The 15,614-nt window shown below is 29.7% G+C and overlaps 1 protein-coding gene across 3 annotated transcripts; it reads left to right on the top strand.

Moving 5' to 3' along the window:
* Positions 1 to 248: 248 nt before the first annotated feature.
* LOC141533733 (uncharacterized) lies at positions 249 to 8,742 on the top strand. 3 transcript variants are annotated; one of them, XM_074252758.1, is made up of 5 exons: positions 249 to 989; positions 4,151 to 4,416; positions 7,112 to 7,261; positions 7,375 to 7,512; positions 8,184 to 8,742. In XM_074252758.1, exons 1-5 carry the CDS (start codon positions 602 to 604, stop codon positions 8,394 to 8,396), a joined length of 1,155 nt encoding a protein of 384 aa, XP_074108859.1. In that variant the 5' UTR covers positions 249 to 601; the 3' UTR covers positions 8,397 to 8,742. The 3 variants fall into 3 exon arrangements, with proteins under 3 accessions (XP_074108859.1, XP_074108861.1, XP_074108860.1); XM_074252760.1 differs by having other exon boundaries at positions 253 to 989; positions 4,172 to 4,416; XM_074252759.1 differs by having other exon boundaries at positions 255 to 989; positions 7,112 to 7,252.
* Positions 8,743 to 15,614: the final 6,872 nt, after the last annotated feature.

Raw genomic sequence — 15,614 nt, 5'->3', positions numbered from 1 at the left:
CAGCGGCTGACTACTACCACGCGTTAGTAGGAGTGAATGTACCTCACCACGCCACCACGGTGGCGTACGACTAATAAAAGTGGGGGAAAGCTTAAGGAGAGGGGATTTATGAATGAGAACAGACGAACTTGATGTAGTATTCCGCAAGGAAGAGAGGGATACTCTTCCAATGCTATATGGAGGGGATGTGCCATGCTTATTGCCTCTGGAGGGGATGAGGGTGTAATTTCCTACTCGAAATAAACCGAGGAACCACGTGCTATTGTAATCTACCGTTAAATTTCGTTATTTGGCGCAACCTGGTGAGATTTTGATGGTTGTTCCCTAAAAAATACTCACTCCCTTCTATAGAGGCAATAGTCTCCTTCTATGACGCCACAGGACACCCTTCCTCCTCCACTCGAAACTCAGACTCTTCTCTTTCCTTACCTCTACCCCCCCCCTCATATAAGAATCGGTGCATGGCTGTACGGGAACCAGTGCTAAACGGATTGTGATTCTGTGCAGACTATTTTGTGAATTCCCGTCAAATGACAGTTCCTTTGACAATTAATTCGTTAAATTAACCAACAGTGCTCTGATTTTGATTGTGATTGCCAAAATGAGTATTGAGGATATTTTTACAGTTACTTTTATTAATATTAACAATTTTACTACTATGGAAGCGATAATGATGCGCGATCAGAGGACTACCAGCCACAGGGTATTCAATAACAACACTAATTGTTTTCAGTATTTTGACGGTGTCAATAGGACACTTTCGAAAAAAAAATCACGCGTTAATGTGTGCGTTAATAATTCTAATAATTTTATTAAAAATAATAATAATCAATCTAGTTCTAATTATTGTGAAAATAATAGTGAAAATAATAAAAGAACTGACTTTAATGATAATAGAAATGACAGCGATATTGAATCGGGGTATACTAGTGAAAATTTTAACTATTACGATTGGAGTTCTGGAAAAACAAATTGTTCCACGTGGTTGAGTAAGTTTATAAAATTTCAAAAAATTAAAAAAAAAAAAATTTTTTTTTTTTATAAACATAAATTTTATTTTAAAATTTCCACGTGTCCGTCAACATTACATTAAAAAATCAACGGCGGAAATCGATTGGCGCGCTTTTTAACGGCCGGAAAAGCAACGAGTCGTGCTTCGATTAATTTATCTCCGTCGTCGGTATAAAGTTCCTTAATCCACAAGCGACAATTTTTTTAATCATTCTACTAACGTTCGTCTTTGTATGAATGTATAGGGATATATATATTTTTTTTTTTTTTGTAGATATATAAATGTGTCGATGTATAAAGAGGATTGTGTGTTGTTGTAAAAGTATGGCTTAATAATTCATTGATATAAATTAATTGGTTTTTTGTTTGGAAGTATATGGTATTAAAGTATTCGCAATGCGTTGTAGTCTGCACGCCATTCTCTCGGCATAGTAGTATGACTTGACGTCACGTTCGGGCGAGCCGATGAACGCATTAGTCATCATATGTAGTAACGGTCCTGAGTCTACTGTACAGCTTGCTTATATCTATGACACTTGTTTTGTTATTAACATAATGATCTTTGGGAAAACCCCGAGCATGCTCAATCGAGTCTAATGCTTTTGAAGTAAACACTTTTGGAGTCAAGGAATTTTTCTGGGGATTGGATGATCTTGAGGGAAGGACTCATTAATAAAAATAAATAGCCGATTGTATTGGGCTTATTTGAAAATATTTGCACTGAAAAAAGGATAACTTGACCCGGGAATTTTTTTTGGACAGTTAATTTTTCAGGGAAGCGATTTTCCGAATTAAAAATCTTGAATTTTATTTTAAATATTCTTGAGTTAAATCTTTCACACTTGGCTCACGGTAGAATAACTTTTCACAGACAGCTTCACAGACAGAACTGAAAACTTGTATTCAAAAAGATCTGAGTTCAAATCCTCGCTCGGACAATTCAGATTTTATTTTCAATTCATCTATAAACACCTCGACAAATTTATTTCTTTTATCTTCGTAAATTTTTTTCGAGACTTATATGACAGCTTACTTCAGCCAAAATAGATATTTCTCAGCTTGACAATATATTGAAGTTACTAAAAATTTTTCCAACTCAAAAAAAATTTTTTTACGGTTCAAACAATTATTATTTTTTTTTTTAATTTCATCATTTTTTATTGTGAGCTAAGAAATATTTTCTACCCAAATTTCCAACAAAGTTTTTCAAATAAATTTTTTTCTCAAGATATCCTTCTTTTTGCGGTAAAATTTTTGACATATACTTTATCAATTGATATTAATTAAATCTAGTGGAAGGGGAAGAATTAACAAATTTATTTAAAATAAATTATCAATTTCATTTTTATCACGGATTGTAATAAAGCTTTTTACAAAAATAAATAAATCTGTAATAATAAATTATATAAGATACTAAATCAATAATAAAAATAATAATCATAATAATAATAATAATAATAATAATAATAATAATATTAATAATAATAGTCGATAAATTTAATAGTTAGTCAATAAATATCCAAAATTAGTATCCGTAAATTTAACAATAATTTTATCTAACAAATACTGTACATATATTTATATTTTTGTCTATATAAATAATTATAAAATTACGTAGTTTTCTTTAAAAGAAAATAATTCTTCTTAAAAAATTTGTGATTAAATATTTAAAAAAATTTACAATTTAATTGCTGAAGAGTGCATTTTGTACTTGACAACTTTCCTCAGTTTGAAATAATATTTTTTTTTAGCATTCTAACGATTAAAATACCGGAAAAATATGAAAAATCAATCTAAATAATTAAAAATATTTTTTAAAGAAAAGGAATGCCGCCACCTGTTGCGATACCTCCTGCAGGTGGTTTTCTTGTCTTGTTATATATACGTCTTATGTATTTTAATTGTAAAAAAAAGTGAAATAAAATGTAAGTGACGCGATGATGAGTTAGGATAAAATATATTAAATTCACGACCTACCGCAATGTGTTTTCTTTTATTCAAGTCTATGCCGTGTAGTATAATTGTGTGAGAGAGGAGTTGTCACGGAAGAGAAAAGACCGCGGTGTATAAGCAAGAGCAAGTTTAAGTTAAGAGTTGCGACGGCAGTACATGGTCTTCAAGCTGGACCTCTTTAAGTATCACCAGGACAATAATGGGGTATAATTGTCTGAAGTAATGCGAGGACAGTGTGCCATTACTGCATTTTTCATCTTCTTATAACTATAGACTGTACTTACGTTACCACGAGAAGTTTAATACTCTGCATTACTTTTTTTTATCCTCCACTTTGCCCTGTTGGATTTTATCAAGAATTTACCGAAGAACGCCGTCATCAGGCCGCCGTCCCAACTACCGTCTAATGTCGAGTTATTCTATTTTCCTCATTGCTCATTGCTAACAGATTATTGTCCTCTTCACACGCATCATGACAGTTCTCTTGTCTTCGAACATCGTAGTAATTTTTTTTTAGATCCGAAAATTTTAATCATAATTAATATTAACGCACTGAGAGGAAAAAATTAATTTTTTTTTTTAAATTAATTATTTACATACTCACAAAAAAAAATTTTATTTAATTTTAGATCAATAAAAAATTAGATACTTTTTAAAAAATAAAGATTTATCAAGAAAATAATTTTTAAAAATAAATTAAATTAAAAAGTTAGTTGTAAAAAATTCCGCTAGGTGGATACGGCTCTCGTAGTGAAAATTTAAAAATCTGAGTATTTAATTTTAAAATGCATTACAAAAGTATTTATACGTATTATTTTTTTGTAGACATTCTTTACTTTTTTAATTGATAAAAATAATTTTTTTTTTTTTAATTTTTATAAAAAATTCAACTATTTTAATTTTTTATCGTTTCCATTATTTTTATGTAAATTTTATGTTAATTTAATTAAAAAAATTAAATGAAAGATTAAATCTCCTTAATTACTCAATCTATAAATCTGCATGCGAAAAATTTTCAACCTTTTCGCCATCTATCGGCTGTTGCGGAATTAATTAAAAAAAAATTCTTTTTTTTTTTTCTTTAGTCTAATAATTTTATTAAATTAAAAAAACGTCTTTAAAAATTAATCTAATTAAATTAAATTTATCAAATTTTTTTTTTCAAAATTTTTTTAACGTTTAACAGCTTTTATTTCTGTTCCCTTAGGACTCGCAGGCCTACTGATAGTCCTGCTTTTCGTGACGGCAAACGGAAAACCAACAGCACCTATGGCAGTTCACAAACAACAATTTACATCGACACCTAAATGGATAAATCCTTGCGGAGAAGCTGCGGAGAATCCTGATGGGTCAATTTACATAGAACAAATGAAAGATGAGCAATTATTGGGGACGATCATCTTGAGGGCGAGAAACGCGCTGGATCACGCGAAGCGTTTCTGCGACCATTTTGTAAGTTTCTTTTTTTTTTTTAATTTTTTTTTTTCCAAGATTTAGTAAAAAATCAGCCTCAAAAAATTTAATCGTGTGTGCGTGTGTGTTTAATATTCCGGCGTATAATAGTATTATGGCATAATTGCCGATTAGATCATCCACGGCATTCAACGGGAGTGTAATAATAGAAATGATAATGATGATAATAAAAAAAAAAAAAAAAAAAAAAAAAAAAAAAAAGTGAGTCTTTGTAATACAATCTTAAATGTACTTATGATGAGACAGGTGTAGCATTTATGATATAGACTTCTGTGGCGTCGCACTGTCTGCTGTCGGGTTCTTACGTCAGCTTGCTGTAACTTATCACTTTATTTTTTTTCTAAGTACTCGATTATTATTTTCGTTAATTTTAGATAATTTTTTTTTTTTTATCTTGATTAAGTCCTGTTAAGTCGGGTCAATAAAATCCGGATGCGAACGGATTTTATTAAACTTGTTGAGGATGGGAATGGGACTTAGGGAAAAATAATAAATAATAAATAATAAAGTGGAAATAAAATCGGAAGCTGTCCCTACCATTATCATCATCAAGCATACTCTGGCTGCATACTAAAGTGCAGACCGGATATACCAATGCCGGCGGTAAGTCGTCTGTGCCAGACGGAGATTCTACGCTAATGAGAATTATTATAATTATAATCGTAGGTTTTATAGAGCTTGATTTTTATGAAATTTTGAATTAAATTCATTTAATTCATTTTTTAATTACTTAATTTTTTTTATACTGTATTTAGGTATTTTTTAAGTATTATTCTAATTAGAAAATTTGTGAAGCTTCAATAATAACGTAATTTTATGATTTTAAACCATAATTACACTATCGACCAATTTGCAAGCGAAAATTTTAGGCGACATTTCGCCACCTAGCGGCAATTACAGAACTAAATTAAAAATTTAAATTTTATTAATTAAAAATCACAATTTTAAATTAAAAATTTTGACTTAAAAATCTTGTAACAGCTAAAGTTTAAAAAAATAAAAAAAAAGCCAATTTTTTTTTTTTTCATAATTTTTTTTTAATATTTTGGGTAAAAATTTTGATTTTGTTTTTCATTTAAAAGTGTAATAAATTCCTAAGATAGAATATAAAATTTAATTTTATGATTTTGAACTATAATTGCATTATTGACCAATTTGCAAGCGAAAATTTCAGGCGACATTTCGCCACCTATCGGCAATTTGCAAAACTAAAATTAAAAATAGTATTTAATTGGCTAAAAATCGGGATTTTTAATTAAAAACTTTAACTTAAGAATATCGTAAAAGCAAAACTAAAAAAAAAAAAAATTCAATTTTTTTATTTTATAATTTTTTTTACTAAATTGAGTAAAAATTAAATAAATGAATAAACTATAATAGAGAAGTCAAAATTACAAAAACGGGAGTATCTGGTAGACATAAGGTCGTAAAGGATTGTGTCTTCGGCACAATCCTTTTATTTGGCAGACCCAGATTATATTCTAAGATTTAGGGCCGGTATTATCGTAAAATCGTGTTTAATTATGTATAAGTAAGACTTTGGTCATTCAATAAAAAAAAATATATTATAAATAATAACCGGTTGACGCGAAAGTGTAGTTGAGTTATTTCCAAGGTTGTCGTGTTGTAGGTTTATACACAAAGTAAAGCGTTAAAAATATATTTTCAACCGAAGATTTAGTTTTTACCTTGGTACCTAAAAATTTCGTAATTTACTGGGCGGCATAAAGTCAAGCCAATTTAAACATCTAAAGGACTTTTGGAGTAGAGTAGAGAAATATTAAGAGATAGAATGAGAGTCAATAAGAGCAGACAGTGAATAGTCACAGTTATCTTCTTTGAGGGCTTTTTTTACTAGACCACCATCGACGGATTCGGTATTGGTATTGAGTGCAGATAAAATAAGAATTAATAAAATACAATTTTTTTATTTATTCACGGATTATTTTGTTGTTGTTTTTTTTTTAAATGTGATACACAGTAGTACTAATAATTATATCAGGTGGCGTTTGGCTAGATCAAATTATAGCGAGCTGAGTTTATCGGAATTAATCGCAAGACGTTGATAAGACATTTTGTTAAACGATACGCGTGAGTCTAAGGCTGCTTTAATATGCATATAGTACGTCATTTTTTTTTTTCAATGGAATTCATTGATATTTTTCTTCAATAATAATAAAGAGAGAATTTGTAACTTGAGATTTTTTTCAATGAAAATTTATTTGCAAGCATTGATAAATTTATTTTGTGAAATGTATCTGGGTGAAAAAAAGGCCAAGATTGATTTTTTATTTATAAGTTTTAAAAAAAATTTTCTTATTTAATATTTAATAAAAAAAAAATTATTCAATATTATTTGACATGTTAATCAATAAAAATATTAATGAAAATTTACTTCTATCTTCATATTTAATTCTTTGGAGTAAGAGAAAAATTTTTTCAATCCAAGAAAATTTATTTTTTTTAAGAATTAAATTTTTTGGAGCAAGAGGCTGAATTTTCTCAAAACAAGATTTTTTTTTTTTGACTTAAATAAATTATTTTGAATTAAGATACGTATTTTTTAAAGCAAGAAAATTAATTTTGTTGAAATAAGTGAAATTTTAAGTCAAAAAAAATTTTTTTTTTCGCTCACGAAAATAATTAAAAAAAAATTTTTTGTCTCTTTTTCTAGTCAAAAGAGTCACTCGGATTGAATTTCGAGTCGATGCAAGCGTCGTGGAACAACCGCCAGTACCATTGGCTGCCGGGTCCGCTGGAAATTCCAAAACAGCTGGGCACGACGTTGTCCGAAGACTATTTAAGCAAACTTGAGGTGCGGTTGGTCAGTGTTCTTATCATTTATCATTTATTTTTTACTCATCTGATCATTCATCAGCTTATTAATACTATTTTTGGTAATTGTAGGTTAATTGTTCTGTATGTTTATCGTTATAGATTGACTCTGCATTGTTGAATGCATACGAGTATATGCAGAAGTATGCTGTGGGCTTAGAACAAATTACCTATGACCAGAAAGAGGAACAGCTTAATTTTCAAAAAGAGTTTGTTGAGACTGAACACAATCTTCGCTCCGTAAGTTATTTTATTTATATTAATTTAATTTAGTTTCTTCTTTAAAAAATTTATAAATGCGTACCTCAAATTTTAGATTATAGAAAAAATATAATTATAAATTAAAAAATGAAATGTTACTATTTTTAACCATAATTACATTATTGACCAATTTGTAAGCGAAAATTTTAGGCTACATTTCGCCACCTAGCGGCAATTACAGAACTAAATTAAAAATTACATTTTATTAATTAAAAATTACGATTTTAAATTGAAAATTTTGACTTAAGAATCTTGTAAAAGTAAAAATTAAAAAAAAAGGCAATTTTTTTTTTTTATAATTATTTTTTAAAAATTTGGGTAAAAATTTTTATTTTATTTTTCATTTAAAAGTATAATAAATTCCTAAGATAGAATATAAAATTTAATTTTATGATTTTAAAGCATAATTACACTATTGACCAATTTGCAAGAGAGAATTTTAAGCGACATTTCGCCACCTAGCGGCGATTGCGGAAGTAAATTTAAAAATTATATTTAATTGACTAAATATCGGGATTTTAAATTACAATCTTTGACTTAAGAATCTTGTAAAAGCAAATATTAAAAAAAAAAAAATCCAATTTTGATTTTTTTTTTTTTTTATGGATTAAAACTTTAATAAATTTCTAACTGAGAATAAAAATTTTCAGGTCCTATGTGAGCTACAAGTAGCAATGATGGAACGAGGAGTACCACAACGTGGTGACGTATCGCGTGACATAATGCCGGACATGTTCCGTCAAGTAGAGTCGATAACGTCGAGAAACACCCGAGACTGGATAATATTCCGGGACTACATGAACGGACTGGAGTACGTAGTCCAGGTATTCGAGCACCTGAAGAACAACTTAGAGTCCTCTTGAGGATGGTGGGGCGGAGTAAGTCGGCCAAATAGAACAACTCGACGACAATTAGTGCGCTTCTACAACAACAACAATCTAAGGGCTCTAAATTCTCTGTCATCATGACCTACGCTTTTAATTGGAATAAAATCAACTAGTAGATGCTGCATTTAATCACCGACGCTCGCCGCCTGATATTCACACCATTTTATTAGTTTTAATTGATAGTATGCACGCAGTATGCATAAAGGATTGTTGGAACAAAAACTAAATTACGATGTAAATATTAAAAATATTATTTCAAACTGAGGAAAGTTGTCAAGTACAAAATGCACTCTTCAGCAATTAAATTGTAAATTTTTTTAAATATTTAATCACAAATTTTTTAAGAAGAATTATTTTCTTTTAAAGAAAACTACGTAATTTTATAATTATTTATATAGACAAAAATATAAATATATGTACAGTATTTGTTAGATAAAATTATTGTTAAATTTACGGATACTAATTTTGGATATTTATTGACTAACTATTAAATTTATCGACTATTATTATTAATATTATTATTATTATTATTATTATTATTATTATTATGATTATTATTTTTATTATTGATTTAGTATCTTATATAATTTATTATTACAGATTTATTTATTTTTGTAAAAAGCTTTATTACAATCCGTGATAAAAATGAAATTGATAATTTATTTTAAATAAATTTGTTAATTCTTCCCCTTCCACTAGATTTAATTAATATCAATTGATAAAGTATATGTCAAAAATTTTACCGCAAAAAGAAGGATATCTTGAGAAAAAAATTTATTTGAAAAACTTTGTTGGAAATTTGGGTAGAAAATATTTCTTAGCTCACAATAAAAAATGATGAAATTAAAAAAAAAAATAATAATTGTTTGAACCGTAAAAAAATTTTTTTTGAGTTGGAAAAATTTTTAGTAACTTCAATATATTGTCAAGCTGAGAAATATCTATTTTGGCTGAAGTAAGCTGTCATATAAGTCTCGAAAAAAATTTACGAAGATAAAAGAAATAAATTTGTCGAGGTGTTTATAGATGAATTGAAAATAAAATCTGAATTGTCCGAGCGAGGATTTGAACTCAGATCTTTTTGAATACAAGTTTTCAGTTCTGTCTGTGAAGCTGTCTGTGAAAAGTTATTCTACCGTGAGCCAAGTGTGAAAGATTTAACTCAAGAATATTTAAAATAAAATTCAAGATTTTTAATTCGGAAAATCGCTTCCCTGAAAAATTAACTGTCCAAAAAAAATTCCCGGGTCAAGTTATCCTTTTTTCAGTGCAAATATTTTCAAATAAGCCCAATACAATCGGCTATTTATTTTTATTAATGAGTCCTTTCCTGATGTAAAATAAGATAAAAATGAAAACGTGGGAGTTGCCATCAAATATGTGACTCTTGTAAGTTATTTGAGAGGAAATGAGTGATGTATGATGGTTCCGACTGTGTGTGCTTATGCTTACATTTAAAGACCTTTCGAGCGTGTTTTCCCGTCTGTTTACCAACTCTGTTAGCTCGTTGTCGTACACCAGACTGTTGTCAGGCCGGGATTCTGCATGTTCACTCTCTGTTTAACAATACAATACGTGTCAATATATCTTGAAGTTCATTTTTTCATCGGTGGTTATTTTACACACCGAAGTCAATTTTCTTTCTTAATAATTATAAAAATATAGTAAAAATAATTTCTGTAACGTTTTTTGATTTTTTATTATTTGAAATTATGAGAAAAAATTATTTTTTAGAAAATAGTTCTGCAACGGCCGATAGGTGGCGAATTGGTCTGAGAGTTTTTCGCTTGTAGACAGATTTTTGAGGCCATTTTTGGTATAAAAGCGTATGAATGATATTTCATAAAATTTTACATAATTTTGAAAACTATTTTCCGTCACAAGAAAAAAAAAATAGTAAATTTAAGCAAAAAATGTAAAATCCCCTTAATAGAACTGAAAAAAAAATTATTTTTTGTTAAATTTACGATTTAAATTTCGACTCGGGTAAATATTAAAATGTACTTGATAAAAAATAAATATTTTTTATAAAATTAGAATATATCATTTTTTTGTTGAAACACTACAAGACACGTTAAAATGTGAACGGTTCTTGGAAAGAGAAACGTGGTTCCCGTGAACCACTCGGCTTTTCTCTGAAGACCTAAACTCTGTATACATAATGACATCAACGCCGGAATATAATTCAATTGACGAGCGTATAACTAACAATCTCATCCAACAATCTCCGGATTTTTTTGTGGCTATGACGATGACATCATCTGCTGATTAGCATCTAATCATCATAATCATAATAAATTTTTTTAAAAAAATAAGTCAGTTAATTTTTGATGAATTACCAAATTTATAAAATTTAAATGTGTTATATTTAAACAATTGAGGTCAATTTTTTGCTAAATTATTATTTCAAAGCTACGAAATTTCGGCAAGAAGCCGCAGATTTAGCTCGGGGCAAACACGAGCCGACAAATCTATCTGCGCGGCAGAACACACATCCTGTTGGCTAACAAGCCAAAATTAGTTGTTAACTTAGGGTACTTTTTTCTGTTTTAACTGCTAGGCTCTTGCTGCTAAAAGATGAGAGGGTAAACGGGTGTGTATACCTATTATGACGTAAACAACCCGCAGCCTCAATCAGCCCAGGTAATTTTGTTGTAAAAATGATTTTTTTTTTTTTTTTTTTTTTTTTAATATATCGTTAACTCTTTTCGACGCTCAATCCCGGTTTTCTGCATCCGGGGCAAAATGGGTTGTTACAATTTTTCCTTAGATAAAAAGGATTACAAACAGTCATATAAATTTATGCCGTGATTTGTAAAATATGAATAAATAAAATTTTGCTTTATTAAATTATAAATTTTGTTAAATTGCACTGTACCTTCTTAAATATTGACCTTTTTATAAATATAAGCTTATCCTGATGTTACTCTCATCAAGAGCTTTCATTTGAGTACCCACATGCATTTTTTATATATTTTTCATATATACATATATATATAAATATATAAAATACATGAAAAATTGATGCGGGTACTCAAATGAAAGCTCTTGATGAGTGTAACATCAGTATGAGCTTATAACTTTAAAATTGTCAATAGTTCACAAGATCAATTACAAAAATTTTTATTTTATAAAATATAAAAACTAAAAATTTTTTTTTAAATAAAATAAATTATACACTGTTTGAAAAATTATTAAATCCAAAAATTTTAAAAATAATTCATTAATCTAACAAAAAAAAAATGGATCAAAATTATTTTTAAATTTTTGCAAGTTTTATTTTTTAATAAAATTCTCTAAAATAATAAATTTATTTTGAAATCTAAAAAATTGCTAACAAATAATCATAAATGATAGTATAATTAAAAAAAAATTATTTTCACCAAACTAAAAAATATTTATTAAAAATATTTGAGCAGGTAATTTAGTTCTTACATTAAAAAAAAGGGTAAAAAATAAAACAGAGACATTAAGGTGGCTGGTGTACGGTTGTCTATGGTTTTAAGAGACGAGATGCGGGCGCACTGTCCTAATTACACTGAGAACCTGGTTATAATTTTTTTTAAGTATTTTTTAAATCCCAAAAGCAAAAGAATACCCAAGTATTCCGCCCGAGGCTCTGTATAGACGTATAGGCTGTGAAATGGGCAGAGGAGACGATCTAGACTCGAAATTTTCTGGAGCAAAATACCATCGGAATTTTGTCTTGTTCCTCTGGCTGCTGCTGATGCGATACGCATAATATATAATGTACAATACTATTATTATTATTACAAACTAAATACCGGAGATAATAATAATAGACGTAGATATGTTGAGAGCAGAGCGCGGGAATACCTTGGTTTTCCCATATACACGGTCATTCATAAAAGGCAGGGCCAATGGATTGGATTTTGGTTTCTTTTTTTTTTTTTATTTTTTTTTATTTGAGTTTTGTCTTCTCACGATACACAGCAACAGCACACAGCGACTACTACTACTCATTCATACTCACTCGCTGCTGCATGAGATCTCATCTCAGATCCAATCGGCAGCGTGTGTGTTTAAGGTAAGGTTTATAGTTATGCTTCTCTATATCTACTTACTGACTGTATACTATATACCTGCTGATCCGCGCTAACACGGACGCCATAGCGACGCTTCTTTCTTTAATCCACTCACTCAGGGAACCTTCTGAGTCTTCGCCTTGTCCTTCGTCACTCTCACCCCGAAGCACCTATCATCATGATTTACTATGATTTAAATCTTCGGTAATGTTATTTCAATTCGTCTTTTATTGTAGTTATTTGAGTAGTTTTTATTTTAAAACTACTCTAGTAGTTGATCCAAAAATAGTAAACTTTATAAAAATAAAAATTGAGAATCAACGGTGGCGGTATAATTTGACATTACTTTAGCTTTAGACAATTGGAACGATGACGGTGAGCTACAAGAAGATGCATTTTGTCTTAGCGTGATAACACTTGCGTGGGAGGCTCTGAGATATAGCTGTTTGAACACACGAACACTTTTAACGGCTAATTGCAGCTGATAGGAGGAGCATAAAAAAAAGGTTGATCGGGTGACTCTGTATAGTAGAACTGGTTGGTAGTATCGGCTGGTTATATCTGCCGGAATAATGCATGCATGGGAATCCTCGATGGATGACTGCATGCGGTCCACTCATAAAATTAGGCGGATCCTTTTAAAACGTCTAGTTCTCAATTTTTACATTTTTTAATGCCCAAATTTAACGATATTAATTCATATTGGTTGGTTGATGAAAAAAAATTTTTTTTCGTTTTTCGTATAAGCATACGAAATACAGTTTCACATGCATAGTCTTCGTGAGCCATTTGAACAATCGTAACAGATTTTCGAGGCCCTTATTTCACAGCCATGGAATATAATCGCGATTATACATTGCACTTTGTCCATAGGTATATATGTAGGGATAGGGTCGAACCTTAAGATCGTCAGGGATGCATCGAAGGTGGCGATAGAGGCGGCTAAGAGCCTCGACGAGGTCGCGACATCGTGACCATTGCCAGCCACTAATTTACATATTCACCGCAGGTCTCTCTTTGTTTTGGAATACCGTAGTTGGTGAGTTGGTGAGCCAACTCGAAAGAGCTGAGTCGGTAATAGCATTGAGACCTTACTCGGTCTCCTGCCTGACTAAAACCACCAACGACGTCGTCGATATATGTGTAATGATATGAGAGAACGTGGGACTAAAAGTTCACCTAAAAATTTTTTATCCCTAAAAGAATTATTTAAATGTTTAAGGACCGTACTTGATTTAGCACACAAAGATTTTAAGATAAAGGCCATTTTGCGTTATTGTACACTGATAAAAAAATTAATTTGACTCAACCCATAATCTTGAACCAAGAATACCATTTTTAAAGATATAAGCTCATCCCAATGTTACACTCATCGAGACCTTTCATTTGAGTACCCACATTAATTTTTCATATATTTATATATTCCACAAATACCATATATATAAAATATATGAAAAATGCAAGTGGGTACTCAAATGAAAGCTCTTGATGAGTGTAACATCAAAATGAGCTTATATCTTAAAAAATGTTAATGATTAAGAAACGACCTTGTATCTTGTGAACTATTGACATTTTTAAAGATATAAGCTCATCCCGATGTTACACTCATCAAGAGCTGTCATTTGAGTACCAACATGGCATTTTTCATATATTTCATATATTTATATATATTATATATATATAAGTATATATATAAATATATATAAAAATGCATGTGGGTACTCAAATGAAAGCTCTTGATAAGTGTAACATCAAGATAAGCTTATATCTTTAAAAACGTCAATAGTTAAGAAAGTACAGTGCAATTTAACAAAATTTATTATTTAATAAAGTAAAATATTTTTTATTAAATTCGTATTTTTAAGGATATTTTAAATAAATCAAACAAACTGTTTTTTCAGTGTATATAAATCTATAAAAATACTACTCTATATCCTTTCACTGCAGTAGAGACACACAGTAAGAGTGAGAAAGACATATAGTTTTGACTACCTGACTACATCTTCGAGAACCATCAATCTACAGGTCTTTAGATCTCATGGTTATTTTGTTACTTGTTTTCTCAAGCACAGAAGTGAGAGTCCTTAATCTTCTAAAGCGGTGGATGCAGCAGGTAAGGAGACTTACATTGAAACAAGTGGGGGCGCCTTCTCTAGTACCACACTCTCTTTGGTGACAAAAGTTTGGCATCCGCGAAAAACAACGACAGGCCATCACAATCACAGCTGCAGTGAAGTGCTGGTGTGCTTATAAAGAATAAAAAAGAGAATACCTTCGTAGTAATTGATGCTTCACGGTCAACTCGTAAGTACTAGCGAACAAATCCTACGGAAAATGACAATGGTGGCAGTCTTGTTGAAGAAAAGCACGTTAGTCATGCTAACACCCGCGTTAAAGGGGACTTTCAATATCTGTTCAATCCAAAAGGTTTTAAATTTATACTCTCTTCATGAGTTTTAAATAAATTTTAACAATAAAACACTAGAGGTCCTCTAGTCCTCCAGGATGACAATATAGAAAAGAATGCGGGGCAAAATGAACCCTACGGAAATTTTTTATTTTTTTAATTTTTTATTAAGAAAATTTTACTTAGTTACTTTAAAGTCATTTTTTTTTTTTGTTTGAATAATTATTTTTGCTTTTAATTCATTGATAAATTTTTATATACTTCTTTTGTATAGTCACCTGGAAAATAATTCAACCGCATTGTTAATATAGTTAAATAGTCGTAGTTTCTGATTGGTCAAAGTGACTTAAAGACCATTTTATTCACTTGTTGTTCATAAAATTATACTACTATTTAAAAAACCATTTATATGTCCCATGAATAAATATTTTTTGAAGCCTAATAAAATTTCCATATGAATACGCTTTTTGTGAATTTTCATTAAAAATAATTAGATGTTACGATATTTATGAGAATAGACTTCTATTAAGAGTTTTTTTTTTTTTTTAATCCGATAAATCTGTAAGCACTAGAATAAATCAATTGGATAAAACTCCAGTAATTTTCCAAATTTTTTCTCGTCTTAAAAAAAAATTCTACGGGCTTCAAAAAATTTTTTTCCATTGTTTCGCTGAAAAGCTTTTTTAGAAAATTTAATGCCCTTCAATTTGACGTAATCAAAAAGCCTGTACGATGATTTTC

The sequence above is a fragment of the Cotesia typhae genome, unplaced genomic scaffold, assembly GCF_013202065.1.
Source record: "Cotesia typhae breed Kobodo isofemale line unplaced genomic scaffold, CoteBio_Ctyphae scaffold_121, whole genome shotgun sequence".
Lineage (NCBI taxonomy): Eukaryota > Metazoa > Arthropoda > Insecta > Hymenoptera > Braconidae > Cotesia > Cotesia typhae.
This window is presented reverse-complemented; position numbering and strand designations above follow the sequence as displayed.

What these genes read in the sequence shown, in the direction of transcription:
- LOC141533733 (XM_074252758.1), top strand. Translation starts at nt 602, where the DNA reads ATGAGTATTGAGGATATTTTTACAGTTACTTTTATTAATATTAACAAT. An exon ending in AAATTGTTCCACGTGGTTGA is followed by an intron (nt 990 to 4,150) that starts GTAAGTTTATAA and finishes AACGTTTAACAG; the next exon opens with CTTTTATTTCTGTTCCCTTA. An exon ending in CTGAACACAATCTTCGCTCC is followed by an intron (nt 7,513 to 8,183) that starts GTAAGTTATTTT and finishes AAAAATTTTCAG; the next exon opens with GTCCTATGTGAGCTACAAGT.